General features: G+C 34.3%; 2 protein-coding genes across 5 annotated transcripts; both read left to right on the forward strand.

Moving 5' to 3' along the window:
* The first annotated feature begins 486 nt into the window (after positions 1-486).
* Positions 487-3,686, forward strand: LOC125198272 (uncharacterized). Of its 4 annotated transcripts, none has more exons than XM_048096653.2 (9): positions 487-614; positions 691-762; positions 856-930; positions 1,591-1,674; positions 2,377-2,527; positions 2,609-2,700; positions 3,188-3,229; positions 3,299-3,418; positions 3,497-3,686. In XM_048096653.2, the coding sequence occupies exons 1-9, from the start codon at positions 576-578 to the stop codon at positions 3,581-3,583; spliced, it is 762 nt and encodes a 253-aa protein (XP_047952610.1). In that variant the 5' UTR covers positions 487-575; the 3' UTR covers positions 3,584-3,686. The 4 variants fall into 4 exon arrangements, with proteins under 4 accessions (XP_047952610.1, XP_047952611.1, XP_047952612.1 ...); XM_048096654.2 differs by having other exon boundaries at positions 490-614; positions 3,299-3,379; XM_048096655.2 differs by having other exon boundaries at positions 490-614; positions 2,458-2,527.
* A 4,964-nt stretch (positions 3,687-8,650) lies between these two features.
* On the forward strand, positions 8,651-10,859 carry LOC125205593 (MIP18 family protein (DUF59)). Its single transcript, XM_048104635.2, has 5 exons — positions 8,651-8,842; positions 8,925-9,030; positions 9,120-9,219; positions 9,842-9,887; positions 10,488-10,859. Exons 1-5 carry the CDS (start codon positions 8,731-8,733, stop codon positions 10,586-10,588), a joined length of 465 nt encoding a protein of 154 aa, XP_047960592.1. The 5' UTR covers positions 8,651-8,730; the 3' UTR covers positions 10,589-10,859.
* The last annotated feature ends 4,345 nt before the right edge of the window (positions 10,860-15,204 follow it).

Here is a 15,204-nt window from a genome sequence, read left to right on the forward strand (position 1 = left end):
GAAGGGCTATGGATGAGCATTACACACTCAGTTTCATAGTAATGGGGATGTTTCTTTTTGGCACGGAGATTAAGAAAATTTGTGTTAGTTGAGCTAAGTAAAAGGAGAATAAAGTGGAAAATGAAAATGGTAGAGAGATGAAGAGAGAAAAAAGTAAGAGAGAGTAAAAGTAGATGTGGAAAAATGTGTTGACTTTTACTAAAAAGACTCTATTACTATGGAACGTACCATAATGGCAAAATGTCTCTATTACTATGGAATGAATGGAGTATTTTATTTTAATATTCGTTTTTTCGTTTATGCTATTCCTTCACGATGAAATCAAAACTTAATTAATCTTAGTTCTGATTATATAATGTTTAGGTATAAATTGAGAAAGAATTTGAAAATGCAAAGGAAAGGTAAAGAAATTATAATTCATCATACCAAAAAAAAGAGTAATCATGGAATATTTAATACTAATTTGTGATAATGATAGCTGTAGTAAAATGTAAGTATAGTATAAAACATGAGTAAAGTAGATATGCAAATGGAATTCATAGTTGCGTTGGCGGCATAGCTTATCCTCTACGCTAATGGACATCAGAATCCCTCCCAAAAACCAAAATTTCGAGGTTTTTCTGCTTTGATTATTTGTTTTAATCAAATAGTACTAAGTAGGAGTAACACATTCATTCTCATGTTGCTTAGATAATATTGGGTTCTTCGTCCAAGGCCCGTCGCGAGATTCTGGCGGAGATGGGCTATGATTTCACCATCCTGGTAATTTCTTCTAATATATTAGAATTTGAAACCAGATAGGGCAATGGAATTGTACAGCTGACGCTTACTTGACTTTACTCTTTTGGCATTTAGAGTGCAGATATAGATGAGAAAAGTATCAGGAAGGAAAAACCGGAAGACCTTGTGATGGCCCTAGCTGAAGCAAAGGCGCGTTTTGCTTTTTCAATCTTCTTCTCAAATACTACTATTTGATTTTATTTTCTCTTTTTTAATTACTCACTAAGATAATGTGCTTTCAACAGTAATATAATTTTAATAAATTTTGTGAAACTAAAATATTTACTTATTTCTTATAAGTATGCAGCTATACTTCATGAAAAATCCCTTTGCTCCTTATGTTCCATTGATGTCAAACTTGCATAGTATTATAGTATGAGTTTTGAAATTTTGAATCTTGTTTTCTTAAATATTCTTATTAAATGATTTTAATTCACACAAAACATACATATATGTATGTATACAGAGAAAAATGCACTTCATTTCACATTACATATTTTGTTGAAGCTTCTTGTGGATCAATAGCACTACCTTTGAACTCATCATTTACTAAAACTGTGATCTCATTATTGGATATTCTAGCAAAATTGACTTTCAAAAGGGTGTTGCTTTGCATCCTTTACTAATCTGATTTTAGGCATCAGAAATACTTTTCTTGAATGGAAGCTAAAGATAATTGGTAATAGGATAGTGCAAAGGATGTCTTTCAAGTTTTTCCATTTCAAGGATCCGAAGCTGACCTTAAACAAATTTTATCTATGTTTTTGATGCATACAGCTCAATGATGTTTCTATCGTTTTAACTTCTTAGGCTGATGCTATTATGATGAAGCTCGACAGAACTGCTCAAGTGGAGGACATATCACGCCCTACCCTGCTGATAACTGCTGATACAGTATGTTGATATTTCCTTTTAATATCAATTGATTCTATTCTACTTCTATTTCTCTATACTACTTTTTTTTTTTTTCATTTTTTCTTGAGCAGATCAATGCTAACTTGTAAGCTGTTGTATAGGGGTTTTATTTTTTGTAGAATGACGCTCTTGATTCTAGAATACAGACGAGGTTCACAAATTAATTTTAATTCTATTTTGACTCTATTTTGCTTAAAGAATTGTAAAATTGCCATGCTGATTGTTTCAAATATAATAGGAAAGTAATATAATCCACATATCTAAGTGGCAATTTATGTCAACAGTTCAATCCAAATTTCTGAAGTTCTCTAAAGTATAAAGCAAGAGAATACAGTGTGACTAAATAATTCAGTTGACCTAAACCTGCCTAAAATAACAATTACGGAGTATTCAGTTAGATAGAAAATATTTCACTCATTCAAGTAATCACTAAGTTAACATTAACATGTGAAAGTTAACCAATTTTAGGTTTGATTTTGTCTTCGTTTTCAGTATTTCACAAACCTATTTCTTTTAATCTGTTGGTTACATAAAGTCTTGGAAGGTCTCTTCATGCAATATTTTTCCTTTCTAAGTTTATATTGAATTTTGCGCATAGTTATGGGGTGCATTGTCTGTAATCTATCGTTACCTGCCTTTTTTGGTTCATTTTTGTCAAACATCATCACAAACACTGAATAGGGGCATGATTGTAATGGTATTGCCATGGTCAGGACCAGCTATTTGAAGTTAAGTCTTTATTTGCATCTAATTGGTATTAAGGTGGTGGTGTATCAAGGGACTATTAGAGAAAAGCCAACATCTGCAGAAGAAGCACGGCAGTTTATTAGAGGTTGCTTGATTAACTTTATAAAAAACTTATGGGATTTATCCTATATATTAGTTAATTCTTCTTTGTCATATTGCTTTACAGACTATTCTGGTGGTTCAGGCGAAGTTGTGGGATCAGTAGTTGTAACTAACTTGGTGACAGGTAGTAGAAAAGGAGGATGGGAGAGTGCAGAGGTACTTCTCAGATACCATTCCATTTACTCTTTTTTTTTGGTAGTACCACTAGTTTCTTCGTGTGGAGCTTTTTTTCTCATTAAATGGGATGCATTATCAAATATTAACAAGTTAAGAATCAAGATTCAGTTTTTGGTATCTTGATTTTATGCTAGAAATCAAGACCTACTACTTCTACTGAACATTGCTATTCTCACTCTTATTTTCTGTATTGGGATTGTGCTGGGCCTGTGTCAGGTTTTGCATAAGTTTTCTTTTCCTTGTGCTTGAAACATGCAATAGCTCATAGGCAAGAAAACCGAGTTGAGCATGTATGTATCATGCTGGTATTTTATCTGTAATTTGAGTAACTTGGACATTAGTGAAATAAGTTGCATTTGTGAAAATCTTTGCATGTAAAAAGTTTTTTGTGGATCATATTTTGACATGTATGAGCATGAGGTGAAACTAATTTCTGGACTAACTTAGATTTTGATTTCTAATGCAGGTTTATTTCCTAGAAATACCTGATGAAGTTATTGATAGCCTGGTAAATTGTTTGAGAAAATGTTTGAAGTAATTGTATCTTTGCTTAATTAACTATAGTAAGTTCTCTCAGATTGAGGAGGGAATAACTTTTAATGTTGCTGGAGGTTTGATGCTTGAACATCCACTGATTTTGCCTTTGGTAGACACTGTGGTCAGACTCTCTCTCTCTCTCTCTCTCTGTAGTCCAAATGTACGAACAATGCTCAAATATATATGTTGTTATAATAAATTTATCCATCACATTGTCCAACTGAATGAGTTTTTGCAGGTAGGAACTGCTGATTGTGTGATGGGACTCTCAAAAACTTTGACAGAGAAACTTATGCAGGAGGCCCTTGTTGAAACCATGGTTTAGTTAACACAAAACAAACATGGAAAGATTCACATAGTTACTATTGTTTCAACCAATTGCTCTCCGCATAAACAACTCATTTGCTAAATATTTTGCATTGTGTATATTCTGCAATGGGCTCTAATCTAATAATGACTACATTCTCAAAATTAAACATAATTTGAAATGCGAAATGAAAAGCACACTACTCCGGATGTTAATTTGAGCTAACCATTTAATTTTGGGTGGCCTTGGAATATTTTCAGTTGGGTTAATGATTTTCCTAAGCAAGACTTTAGACTAGTTGTATTAGAGCAATAATGAGTATAGTCAGATTAATTTCATAATTGGTTAGTAAAATATGAAACTTGCATCATATTGGTTACTAAATTACATTTCTTTCAAAACAAATGCTAAACTTTACACTCCTACTTTATACTAGTACTAAGTAGTGGAGTATCATTCACTTTTTAAAATTACTTTCATTATAAATGGATATTAAAATCTCAGCTAATTATCTAAACTTATTAAATAATTTTATTTTGAGAGATTGGTTCAGTTTCAGTATATGTTTGCCATCCAGAATGAATTCTTTGGATCTGACGAAAGGCAATCATTGGGATGATAGTCCAAACACTATTATCGTAGTTTTGCTCTCAGTGATTCGAAATCCTATTGAATTGAGTAGTTTATTCTTCCCAAACTCGGATAAATAATAAATTTGAGGAAGCAAAGTGGGAGATGATGCTCTAATTGTGGGAAATGATGAGGAAAGGAAACCACATCAACTCAAACTCGGCCATTGCTGCGCAAGTCACATTACTTGCAAGAAGACCAGTTTTTTTTTTTAACTTATTCATTTTGATGTTTAGTGGAGTAGCACTTTGTTTTATTGATACCATGTTTTGCTTATAAGAAAATTAGTCGTCCCAATAAATATGAAACGTTTGCTTTTCGCCACAAGATTTTATGTAGTGTTGTTTTGTGAGTTAAAGAAGAGAGAGAGAAAAGTAGAGATAAAATTATTTCTATTTTAAGAAACGTTTTATTTTTAATGGGACAATCCAAAAAGAAAAACGTTTCATTTCTAGTGGGACAGAGAGGGTATTTGTTATTAAACTTCCTTTAGGATAATCAATTTCATATTTTATTATGCTTGCATTATTAAGAAATGTGGTTTGAATATCCATCTTCGTATCATATAAAATTATTTGTAACATCACTAAATATCTACACAGTAGCACGCAACTAGTGAAGTATATATAACGAATCACCTTTTATTGAATTAAGTTTTCTTCTTCAATGTTTTTCATTAAGAAAGAAGAAAAATTACTATCCATAAAGTAGATAAATCGATTATTCAGATCCCGGTGCTTTCCACAACGGGCCTGTGGCGAGCAAGGTTACCGTTGAGTTTGCTTAGTGGGTCTGAATGTTGATTTTGACCATCTTGCATCTTTTTTTTTTTTTGTTTTTTTTGAGCAATACTCAACAAATGTGTCAAATTATCAAAATGTGTAAAATATGCAATAATTATCATAATTCACATGCTATGCGATAAAAATAGAGTCAAATCTAGACATTAAAAGCATCCAAATTTCGTGTTTATAGCATATGGAAGGACAATCAGTTCACATTAGATATACTTCCTCTGTTCCATAAAAATATGAGCATTTTCATATATGAAAATTTGTTCCCAACTCATTACCCATATAGTACATCAATTTTATTTATAACTTACACTACTATAACACACCACACCATTGTAACTCCTCAAACACTAATAATCTATCCACTAACATTATTTTAATTACCATTCTTTTCATCTTTCTTATTTTATCAATATGGTATTAATTACCATAACATTTCAAATGATTAATCCATCTCCAATCAGAAGAAGGAATCATCGACCCACTCCGTATAAATAGGGAATGGGGATCCAATTTCTCAAAAAGTCATCAGTCAGAGAAGTTCCCAAGCTTTGATATTTTCTTTTTTCGAAATTTTATGGTTTGATAAATTTCAAAAATTAGAAATTTAGATTATAATTTATTTATAATAACACACTTATTAAAATATAAAATATAAATACCACGTATTCTATTTTAACTTATCCAGTATCCATTTATTTATTTAGGAATTTATTAGGAATCCAGATTATGTAATTTTCACTGAAGTGAACTATATAAATGGTACCGATCTTTCACTTTCGCACACCTGATCTTTATTTTATGTTTTTTTTGTACCTATAAATCACATTTTTGGTACCTGATGCAATTTTCACCCCAAAATACCTCTAAACAAATTCATTCTTCCATTTGTGTCACAAAGAATATTTTGGGCATTGACAAAACTAGTACCAAAATTGATATTATAATATCTTCTCTCATTCTCCTCACTCTTTATACTATTATTATTAATCAATATTAATATTATTATTTTGATGTTATAAAATTAATAATTAATTTATTTTTTAATATCATTTAAATATACATAATCATAAATTATAGTTATATATATTTAATTATTATAGTAATATTATTATTATTATAATAGTAAAAGCTAGTAGTAATTAATAAATAACAATTATTATTTTACATTAAATTAATAACTAATCAATATTGTCTTAATCAAAATTTAAAATTGTGAATTGTATTCATAATGATAAAGAGTTGGATATTTTTAGTAGGTGTTTTAACCCTAAAATGAGTATAATTAATTTAATTAAAAATATTCAGTTAATTTATTACTTTCAATAATTAATTTAATTAGGTGTTTTGTTACTGATTTATATTATGAATGTAATTAGATGTATGTATAAAACACTAAAAAGAAAGAAGAGAAAGAAGAGAAAAAAAGAGAAAACATAAACTAGGGAGAAAAAAAGAAGAAAAAAGGAAGATAAAATAATAAAAAGAAAGAAGAAAATGAAGAAAAAAAAGAGAAAGAATAAAACGGAAGGGGCCATGCTGTGGCGTAAAACACATAAATTTTGTAATCAAACGACAACAAACTATTTAATACTTATTCAATTCATCCCACCACCCCCACCCTCCATACCCCTACCCCACGTTTTCTTTTAATTCATTTATTTTTTAGGTAACAAATTCTATTGAGAATTCTTTTTATTATTGTAATATTTTTAGTTATATTTAGTAACACTATATTTCGTATTTTATAATTCTTTTTGTAAATTGACTGTTTATTGATTGAGTTTCAATAATATGCATTTGATTTAAAAGTAAGTAATTTTTTGGCCAGCTATTTTAATATTCTCATTTTGATAATTAAATTTAAGGTGGTTTTTACTACATAAACAAATTAAAGTATACCATAAAAGAAAAGAATAAAAATATTAAGGAAAAGAAGTAAATTTATGTTAAACCACAACATACACTTTTATGTTTTCTTTTAATATTTTTTATGGAACCTCTTTTATATTTTTAATAAAAAATCTAGTTTAACTATCAAAATGACTCATAATTAAAAGATATAGAAAAAAAAAATTATATTTAACATAATATATAATAAAGAAATCCTAATAAAGAATTAAAGAATTTAGCCGTACACAGTATATATCCAAACAATGAATTAAAAGAAGAGTGAACTACATATTTAGCCTCTATATATGGCTGATCGAATGCTGGAGGTATCTATGTTTTAAAAAATGCACCAGACACCTTTACGTATGGGTATAATATCGTTTGAAGTCCTTTTTTCACTTTTTACGATCTTTTATGCCCTTCCCATCCTCCTTTTTTTTCGAAATGCCACTAAGGGCATTTCAGTCTTTACAATATTTCATCATTACTTTTCAAATTGGGATATTGACTGCATGCTTTAAGATAGTGTGTCCAGGGAGATAATTTGATATGTTTTGGTGTAGAATTCACAGTCACTATGTAAAGAGGTTTTCGTACCTTCCTAAAATAAGACTAAGCTTCCATCCTTCTTCAACATTCCTTGTCTCTCACTCTCACTCTCACTCTCTCGCCCCTCACTCTCACTCTCACCACTTTCTTGAATTAGAGACAAATTCTAAATCAGCTTTGTTGCCACACCAACACTTTTCGTAGTTAAATCTGGGCCACCTGCAACTAGTTTTGCAGACATTTGACAAGTTCACCGACTGGGTTGACATTAAAGAAGAGGAACGACAAACACAACACTAATTACTTGCAAACAAATAAGAAAAACAGAGAGAAGGTCGACAAAGAGAGAAATGAGATGTGAATTTCAGAAAAGAAGAAGATGATGTTTAGATATATCAATATTTTTGTGAACTATGAAATATGGAAAGACTGAAATGCCCTTGGAGTGGTATTTTGAAAAAAAAATGAGGGTTGAAAGGACATGAAAGACCATAAAAAGTGAAAAAGGACTTCAAATGGTATTATACTAATACGTAGAGGTGTGGTGCATTTTTTGAAACATAGGTACCTCCAGCGTTCGATCAGTCATACGTAAGAACTAATTTTGTAGTTCACTCTTAAAAGAAAACGTGGGGTAAGGGTACAGGGTAGTGGGGGTTGGGGGGTGGGGGTGGGGGTGGGGGTGGTGGGATGAATTGAATAAGTATTAAATAGTTTGCTGTCGTTTGATCAGAAAATTTAGGCGTTTTACACCACAACATGGGGGGCTGTGGTTTTAAAGGATCCCCTCCATAAAAATCACATATTTAGTTGAAATTTTCAAAAATAACCTTCTTAAAACAAATCACATATTTAATATATAGAGTTATTTTTGCCACCACATAAAAAAAATATACTACTCCCTCCGTCCCGGCTAAGATGACACATTGTTTAGCCGGCACGGGGTTTTAGGAGTTATTGGTTAAAGTGTTTAATTGTAGAGAGAAGGTGGGTGTAAGTATTAAAGTAGAGAGATAAAGAAAGATAGATATTTTAATAGGAGTGAGAAAGAGTGGTTGAGTGTATTAATTGGAGAGAGAAAGTTACCAAAAAAGGAAATGTGTCATCTTAGTTGGGATAAACTAAAAAAGAAAACGTGTCATCTTAAGCGGGACGGAGGGAGTACAGAATAAAGTTTAGGAAAGTGAAAGATCAAATGTGTTCACTCTTTTCACTATAGCGTGACTGTAGCAGTCCACAAAATTGTGAAGCTTGACTGCTAGACTTCTCTTGAGAGAGAGAAAAAAAAAGGAGAGAAGAATGACTCTAGGTCTGATCAACGCGAATCCCGTAGTTCACGCGAAGAGGGAGAGGTTCCCCCGTCTCGACGATCCTCACACCGACGACGCCGTTGATCCTCTCGAAATATACGATATCCTTTAATTTTGTATATAAATCTATGCTTTTATTTCCATTTTTCTTATATTTGTGGTCTTTGACTTGCAAATTCGCACAGTATGTAAGAGATATTAGGGATCCGGAGCATCCCTACTCTCTGGAGCAGCTCAGTGTGCTCTCCGAGGAATCTATTTCTGTTGATGAGAAGCTCGCCCGCATTTTGTTAGTAATCATAGATGGAATACAATACCACTAGTTTTTTTATTTATTTATGTGATCCTCTCCTGATTGTTATCAATTTGAATTTGTAGGATAACTTTTACCCCAACCATCCAGCATTGCAGCATGGCCACACTCATCGGTTTGTGCTTGAGGGAGAAATTGAAGGATTGTTTTCCTCCTCATTTCAAGGTCTTTCATTAATCCCTCTTTGCTAGGGTTATTCAATTTCTAATCAACTACAACATCTACTCCCATAAAAGTCACTGCCAACTCCATTTATTTGCTGATTCATCTGCTATTCTCAATAAGGTATTAACAAAATCGAACAAGCTACCCTTGTATACAAATTCAGACACTAGGAAAAACCTGTCAGACACACTTCTTTAATTTATTTTAAATCTTTATGTTTTAGTATCTATAGCTTGTTGGTGTTTCATTCGGAAATTTGCATTTTTTGGAGATACAACTATCTGATATAGTACTACTAGTTTATATGTGAATCAATTAAATTTTCAGGTTGTTACAACTCAAGTTTACTCTAAAAAGAACAAGGCACTTTCATATGGGTTAAGCAAGGCCCTTTTGCTTAAATTTTTGTAGGTTATGCATTTGAGGTAGTTACTCTGGAAAGAACAAGTCCGCTGGCTCCTTATGTGGGCTTTGCGGAATTAAAGGAGTCTTTCTTCTTACAAGAAAGACTTGTCTATGATTTACTTTGCACAAAAGGCTTATGTTCTGATTGTTTCGTTAGCTTGTGTTTATTAAATTTTGATTATCTTCTTGACTTGTATTCTCATTTGCTCCAACACAGGTAGACATAAAAGTTGCTCCTGGATCACATGCCAATGAGGAATCAGGTGAAAGTCTTCTACATCCTATTCCTTTATGGAACTGTTTAGTCTTCCTTAAGGTCTTTGTATTGGCATGCCTACTCCCGTGTGACTCCATGCGTGTAATCTGTAATCAGTATGTGAACTTTATCTATAACGTGAAAATGGTCATATGTAGTAATTATGAATATTTCTGTTGCTATAAGTCTCTGGCTGTACTGTAAATTGGCATCATATATGCGTTTACATTTGTAATTTGCAAATATCCTTGCTATGAAGTTTTTTGTTTCCTTCTGTATTGCTAAAAAGTTCCTCCAAGCAAGCATATTACATTATCAACATCCTCCTTGATGTGCAAAATTGATGGAGTCGTGCATTGACATCAGATATTCATAATGGTATTTGAAAGGGGATATTCATAATGGGATTTGGAAACGGGAGATTTAGAATATCTATAGGTAGAGGGGGCATGAAGTTAGTGGCGGGGAAATGCAGACATATGATGGTTGAAATATATAAATTGTGTTCTTATAAGTTTGGATTCTATGAGGGCATCTGTTTTTATTGATTTTGTTGCCTAAAATGCTCCAAACATATCAGAACGGTTGTCATTTCTGTCTTCTGCAGTGAATAAGCAGTTAAATGATAAAGAAAGAGTAGCAGCAGCTTTAGAGAATCCAAACCTTCGCCAACTTGTGGAAGAATGTTTGTATTCTAGTGAACTTTGAGAGGAAGAATGTTTGTATTCTGATTAACTTTGAGAGGTGGGCAATCCTCTTCTCCGAGTAAGTTGTATAGTAGTAGTAGCTAATTTGTATCTTGTCTGTGGTACTGAGCTTCATGCTGTGTTGTGTTGTGTTGTGTTGTGTTCGAGGTGTTGTTTTGTCCAAAAAATTATACTCGATAATGAGATGGTGTTCTCCACTGCAAATGTGGCCAACTCAGGCCAAGGTTATATATATTTTCTTGAGGTTAATATTGGCCTCAGGATTTAGTTTATGCACTATGCTATAATGGAAGTTTATGTTTTGGATCTTAATTCTCCAGTTTTACTCTTAGTATTCGTTTAGTTTTATTATGTGAATTTTTGGGATATTGTTTGTTGTCCCACTGTAGTTGAGTCATTTCTCTTTTTTTTTTTGACAAAAAGTACTTTACTTTCTTACTTTACTCTTTCTTCATCTCTCTACCTTTTTCTTTTCTACTTTATTCTTCTTTTACTTAGATCATCCCCATCTGTGCTCTTAGCTAAGAGCACTGAAGTGGGCCCGAACCCACTTTTACTCCTTATCTTTAGGCAAGAGCACAACACCCACATCCGTGCTCTTAGCTAAGGACAAGCTCAAGGATCCCACCATTCTATTATTCAATTTAAATACTTCAATTACTAAAAACATTTCTACATTATAAAAATACATTAAAAAATAAAAATTACATAATTAAAATTTTAAAAAATAAAAATACATAATTAACATCCTAGAAAATAAAAAAAATTCATAATTAAAATCCTACTAATTAAAAATTACATAATTAAAATTCTACAAATTAAAAATTACTCCCTCCGTCCCAGATAATCCCAGTTTTCCATTTCGGTCCGTCGCACATAATTTGTCTCACTTCACTTTTACCATTTTTTGTAGTGGACCCCATATTCCACTAACTCATTCCTATTCACATTTTATTATAAAATTAATATATAAAGGTAGGACCCACATTTCACTAACTTTTTCAACCCACTTTTCATTACAATTCTAAAAACCCGTGTCCGGTCAAAGTGACCCGAATTATCCGAGACGGAGGGAGTACATAATTAAAATCCTAAAAAATACCTCCGTGGAAGACTAGTTCTCTATCTCCAATGTTCTCTTGAGACCCCAGATCATTCCCTCATGTGTTGCAAGTTGATTGGGAGTCATGTCGGACGTATCAGTCGTATTGAGTTGACCAAAGAGGGTCCACAACGAGTTGTTCGGGGGTGGAGGTGGCACAAAGGGAGCGGGAGCGGGGGTGGATGGAGTCGGGGCGCGACGACGGTTGACCGTCGCCTTCTTCCTTCCTTGCGGCCGATGGGAACTGCTCGGGCCAGCGTCGGAGCTACCCAAGTTAGTTCCGGCAAGTTGGGTAGCCACATCATCGGAGGCGCCGTCGGATAGGGCTACCGACCTCGACCGTTTGCTGGAGGAGCTGGAAGAGGATGCTACTACGCCACCCCTATACTTCGGATGTTGGCGTACCTCCTGCCAACAATTGAGGTACTTGAACAGTTTCAACTCCAAGCTTTGGTAGGTCGCCAAGGCGGCACTGATGATGTCGAGCTCGCTCTTGCCGCGCGCTCTTCCTGTTGGTAATACCCCTGGAACTTACCGATTGCCTCGTTGCATCTGAAGATGCAATTGCGCACCATACTATCATTGCGATAGTTGGTTCCCTCCGACCGAATTTCATTGTAAAGACGAGTGATGCGCCACCAATACGTTTCCCCGGTTCAGTTCGTGCCAACATCCGGGTCTTCGGAAACTGCCAAGTAGGTTTTGAACATATGCATCATCTCATCCGGAGTGTACGGAGTGCGGGTACCCCGAGTAGGAGGAGTAGGTGTAGGAATAGAAGTAGAAGTACGAGCAGAGCTGCCGCTCCCTCCCGAACCGGATTCGGGTCCACCCGAACCCGATGGCATCTTGGTCGTCCACCGGGTAAGGCCGGTAGCCACCCGGAAGTTGAGAACCTTGGGTTTGAGGAGGGGCCGAAAATTGCGTTTCCGGACTAGAGAATGGCTCGGAGCCGAACCATTCGTGGTTCCAACCGCGGGAGCCGGAGGGGTGATTGCCGGAGCCGGACATTGTGTAGTGTGGTGGGAATTTAGATGAGAGAATATGAGAAAAAAGATGAGAGAATGTAGATGATAGAATAGATGAGAATGTGATTTTTTGTGTTGAAGTGGGATATTTATAGATGAAAATGTGAATTTTGGGAAAAAAATTGAAAAATAAACTAAAAATGGGTAGAAAACTGATATAAATTTTTAAAAACGTTTTTTTTTAATTAATTTCGAATTTTAAATAAAAGTGAATATGCCAACGGCTATGCTGTTGGCGAATTAGAAGCTGCCACGTATGCTGCTCAGCGGCACATACGTGCTCTTATTTAAGAGCAGCGCCGGGTCGCTGGCACGGACGGACGCCTCCCATCGGCGGATGAACGGTGTCCCCGCCGCTGACACGGACGGACACCGGGGCGTGCGGATGCTCTTAAGTCTTAACTCATTTAAAACAATTTTTTTAAACAGTAATTTAACAATTGTTGGTACAATAATTTTGCAATTAATTGGTGAGTAATTTAGATTATGTGAAATTTATTAATCAATTTTGATCAGTCATGAATGATTAGGGTTGTATTAGATTAATAGCATGCAAGTAATCAACTTAAGAGACGGCTACTCCAAAAATCAATTAAAAATCAAGTACAAATTCTTGCAAAACCACCCATAAAACAAAGCAAAATTCCCATTCACAATAAGGCACTGCGATTTCCGGCATTATTGTAACTCCCAAAATAATCCGGCCTTCAGTAATTTTTGTTATTTTGTTTTTAGTCTATGCTATTTTAATATTTGCATGGGTAAAGCTTATCAAAAAGAAAAGGACTAGACTAGGTAGTGGTTCGATGCATCATGAGCCTCAACCTGCTTTTAGGTTAGGTGGGAGAGTTTGACGATAGAGTACAAAGACATTACGCGAGGCATCTTCGATTCTTTGGAGAATCTTCAACTGTATGTTTAATTCATGATATATGATTTAATTCCTTTGTTTATAAATTATTTGTGTTCTAATATGTAATGTTATCTGTTTAGAAAGTGATTTGGTTAATCTCATAATCAGTCTAGTGAACTTTAAAATTGGTCCCAAGAAAATGAGGTGCGCACGTTTTAGGTTCCTGAACTCGAAAAAAAATTAAAAATACTATTTTGTTATTTTGACGTGTTTTGCGAGAAATGTGCACTATATAGCTGAAAAAGGACATTAAAAATGTCAAAATCTGGAAGCTGGAGAAGAAGTGCAACCCAGTGGCCCGCTGGATCCAAGCCAGCGGTCGCTGAAACGAGTCTCCTAAGAGGTCTGACACTTTCTAGCGGCCCGCTGGGCCCTGTCGCGCACAACAACCTCAGTTCAAACTCATTTTGCCGGCGTACGTAGAACATCTCAATCGGAAATTTGTGGAAAAAGTTATGGCCATTCTGCGAACGTCGAGCAATGCTGTCAAGTGTTGAATTTAGGCGGAAATCCTAAATTCAAGGAATGAAAGAAGATATTACTCTGTGAAGCCAAATATTTTCCTTGACCTATAGAGCACGGAACTTCCATCCCTCCTATTACGTGGAGGACACTTTTTACCAAGTTTAAATCTTTTTCAAGTCTATATATATCCCATAACCCCATTCATAATATTCAACAATTCAAAGCCTCCCTTTGAGGACCCTCTCTACTCTATATTTTAATTCTTCCATTATTCTTAGACATTGAAGCAAAAGAGGAGCATGGATACTTCAACCTTGGGTTTTGTTTTTTTATTTCATGTCTTGTACTTTAATTATTGCTCTTTAGTTCATCTGCGGATTGCTAAATAATAGAATTTTGAGGATTGATAGTAATTTTCTTTTATGTACTACTCCCTCCGTCCCGGCTTAGATGACACATTGCTTAGCCGATACGGAATTTTAGGAGTTATTGGTTAAAGTGTTTAATTGGAGAGAGAGAAGATGAGTGTAGGTATTAAATTAGAAAGATGAAGAAAGATGGATATTTTAATAGGAGTGAGAAAAAGTGGTTGAGTGTATTAATTGGAGAGAGAAAGTTACCAAAAACGGAAATGTGTCATCTTAGTTGGGACAAACTAAAAAGGAAAACGTGTCATCTTAAGCGGGACGGAGGGAGTAGTTCTTTTTATGTTTAATGTTCAGAACTTGTTGCACTTGATTATTCCTTAGCTTTTGTTCGACTAATTGGTTGTTACCTTGAATATTATCAATCTCTGATCGGTGATAGCTGTGATTGGTTTATCTTATATGTTCGTACAATGCTTATTCTATTCGAGAGTGGACATCATGCGTTGTACCCATGGGTGCCACGAGGAAGGGAAGAAGAAATGGCCAATTGATGTTGAGAAATTAATAACTTGCAAAAAGTAGTGATGCACCAGATTTATGCTGTTTTTTTGAGCTAGCCGGTTTATGATGGATACAATTTTGTTTGACTAGACTACTTCGATATTGTAAGCTAGCTGAAATTGTTTTTGAGTGATGGATAGATATGTTACTGTTGACTACACTTGGTTATTAGTTGCATAA

Source organism: Salvia hispanica, chromosome 2, assembly GCF_029641045.1.
Source record: "Salvia hispanica isolate PSC_SH4W2 chromosome 2, Shi_PSC_v1, whole genome shotgun sequence".
NCBI lineage: Eukaryota > Viridiplantae > Streptophyta > Magnoliopsida > Lamiales > Lamiaceae > Salvia > Salvia hispanica.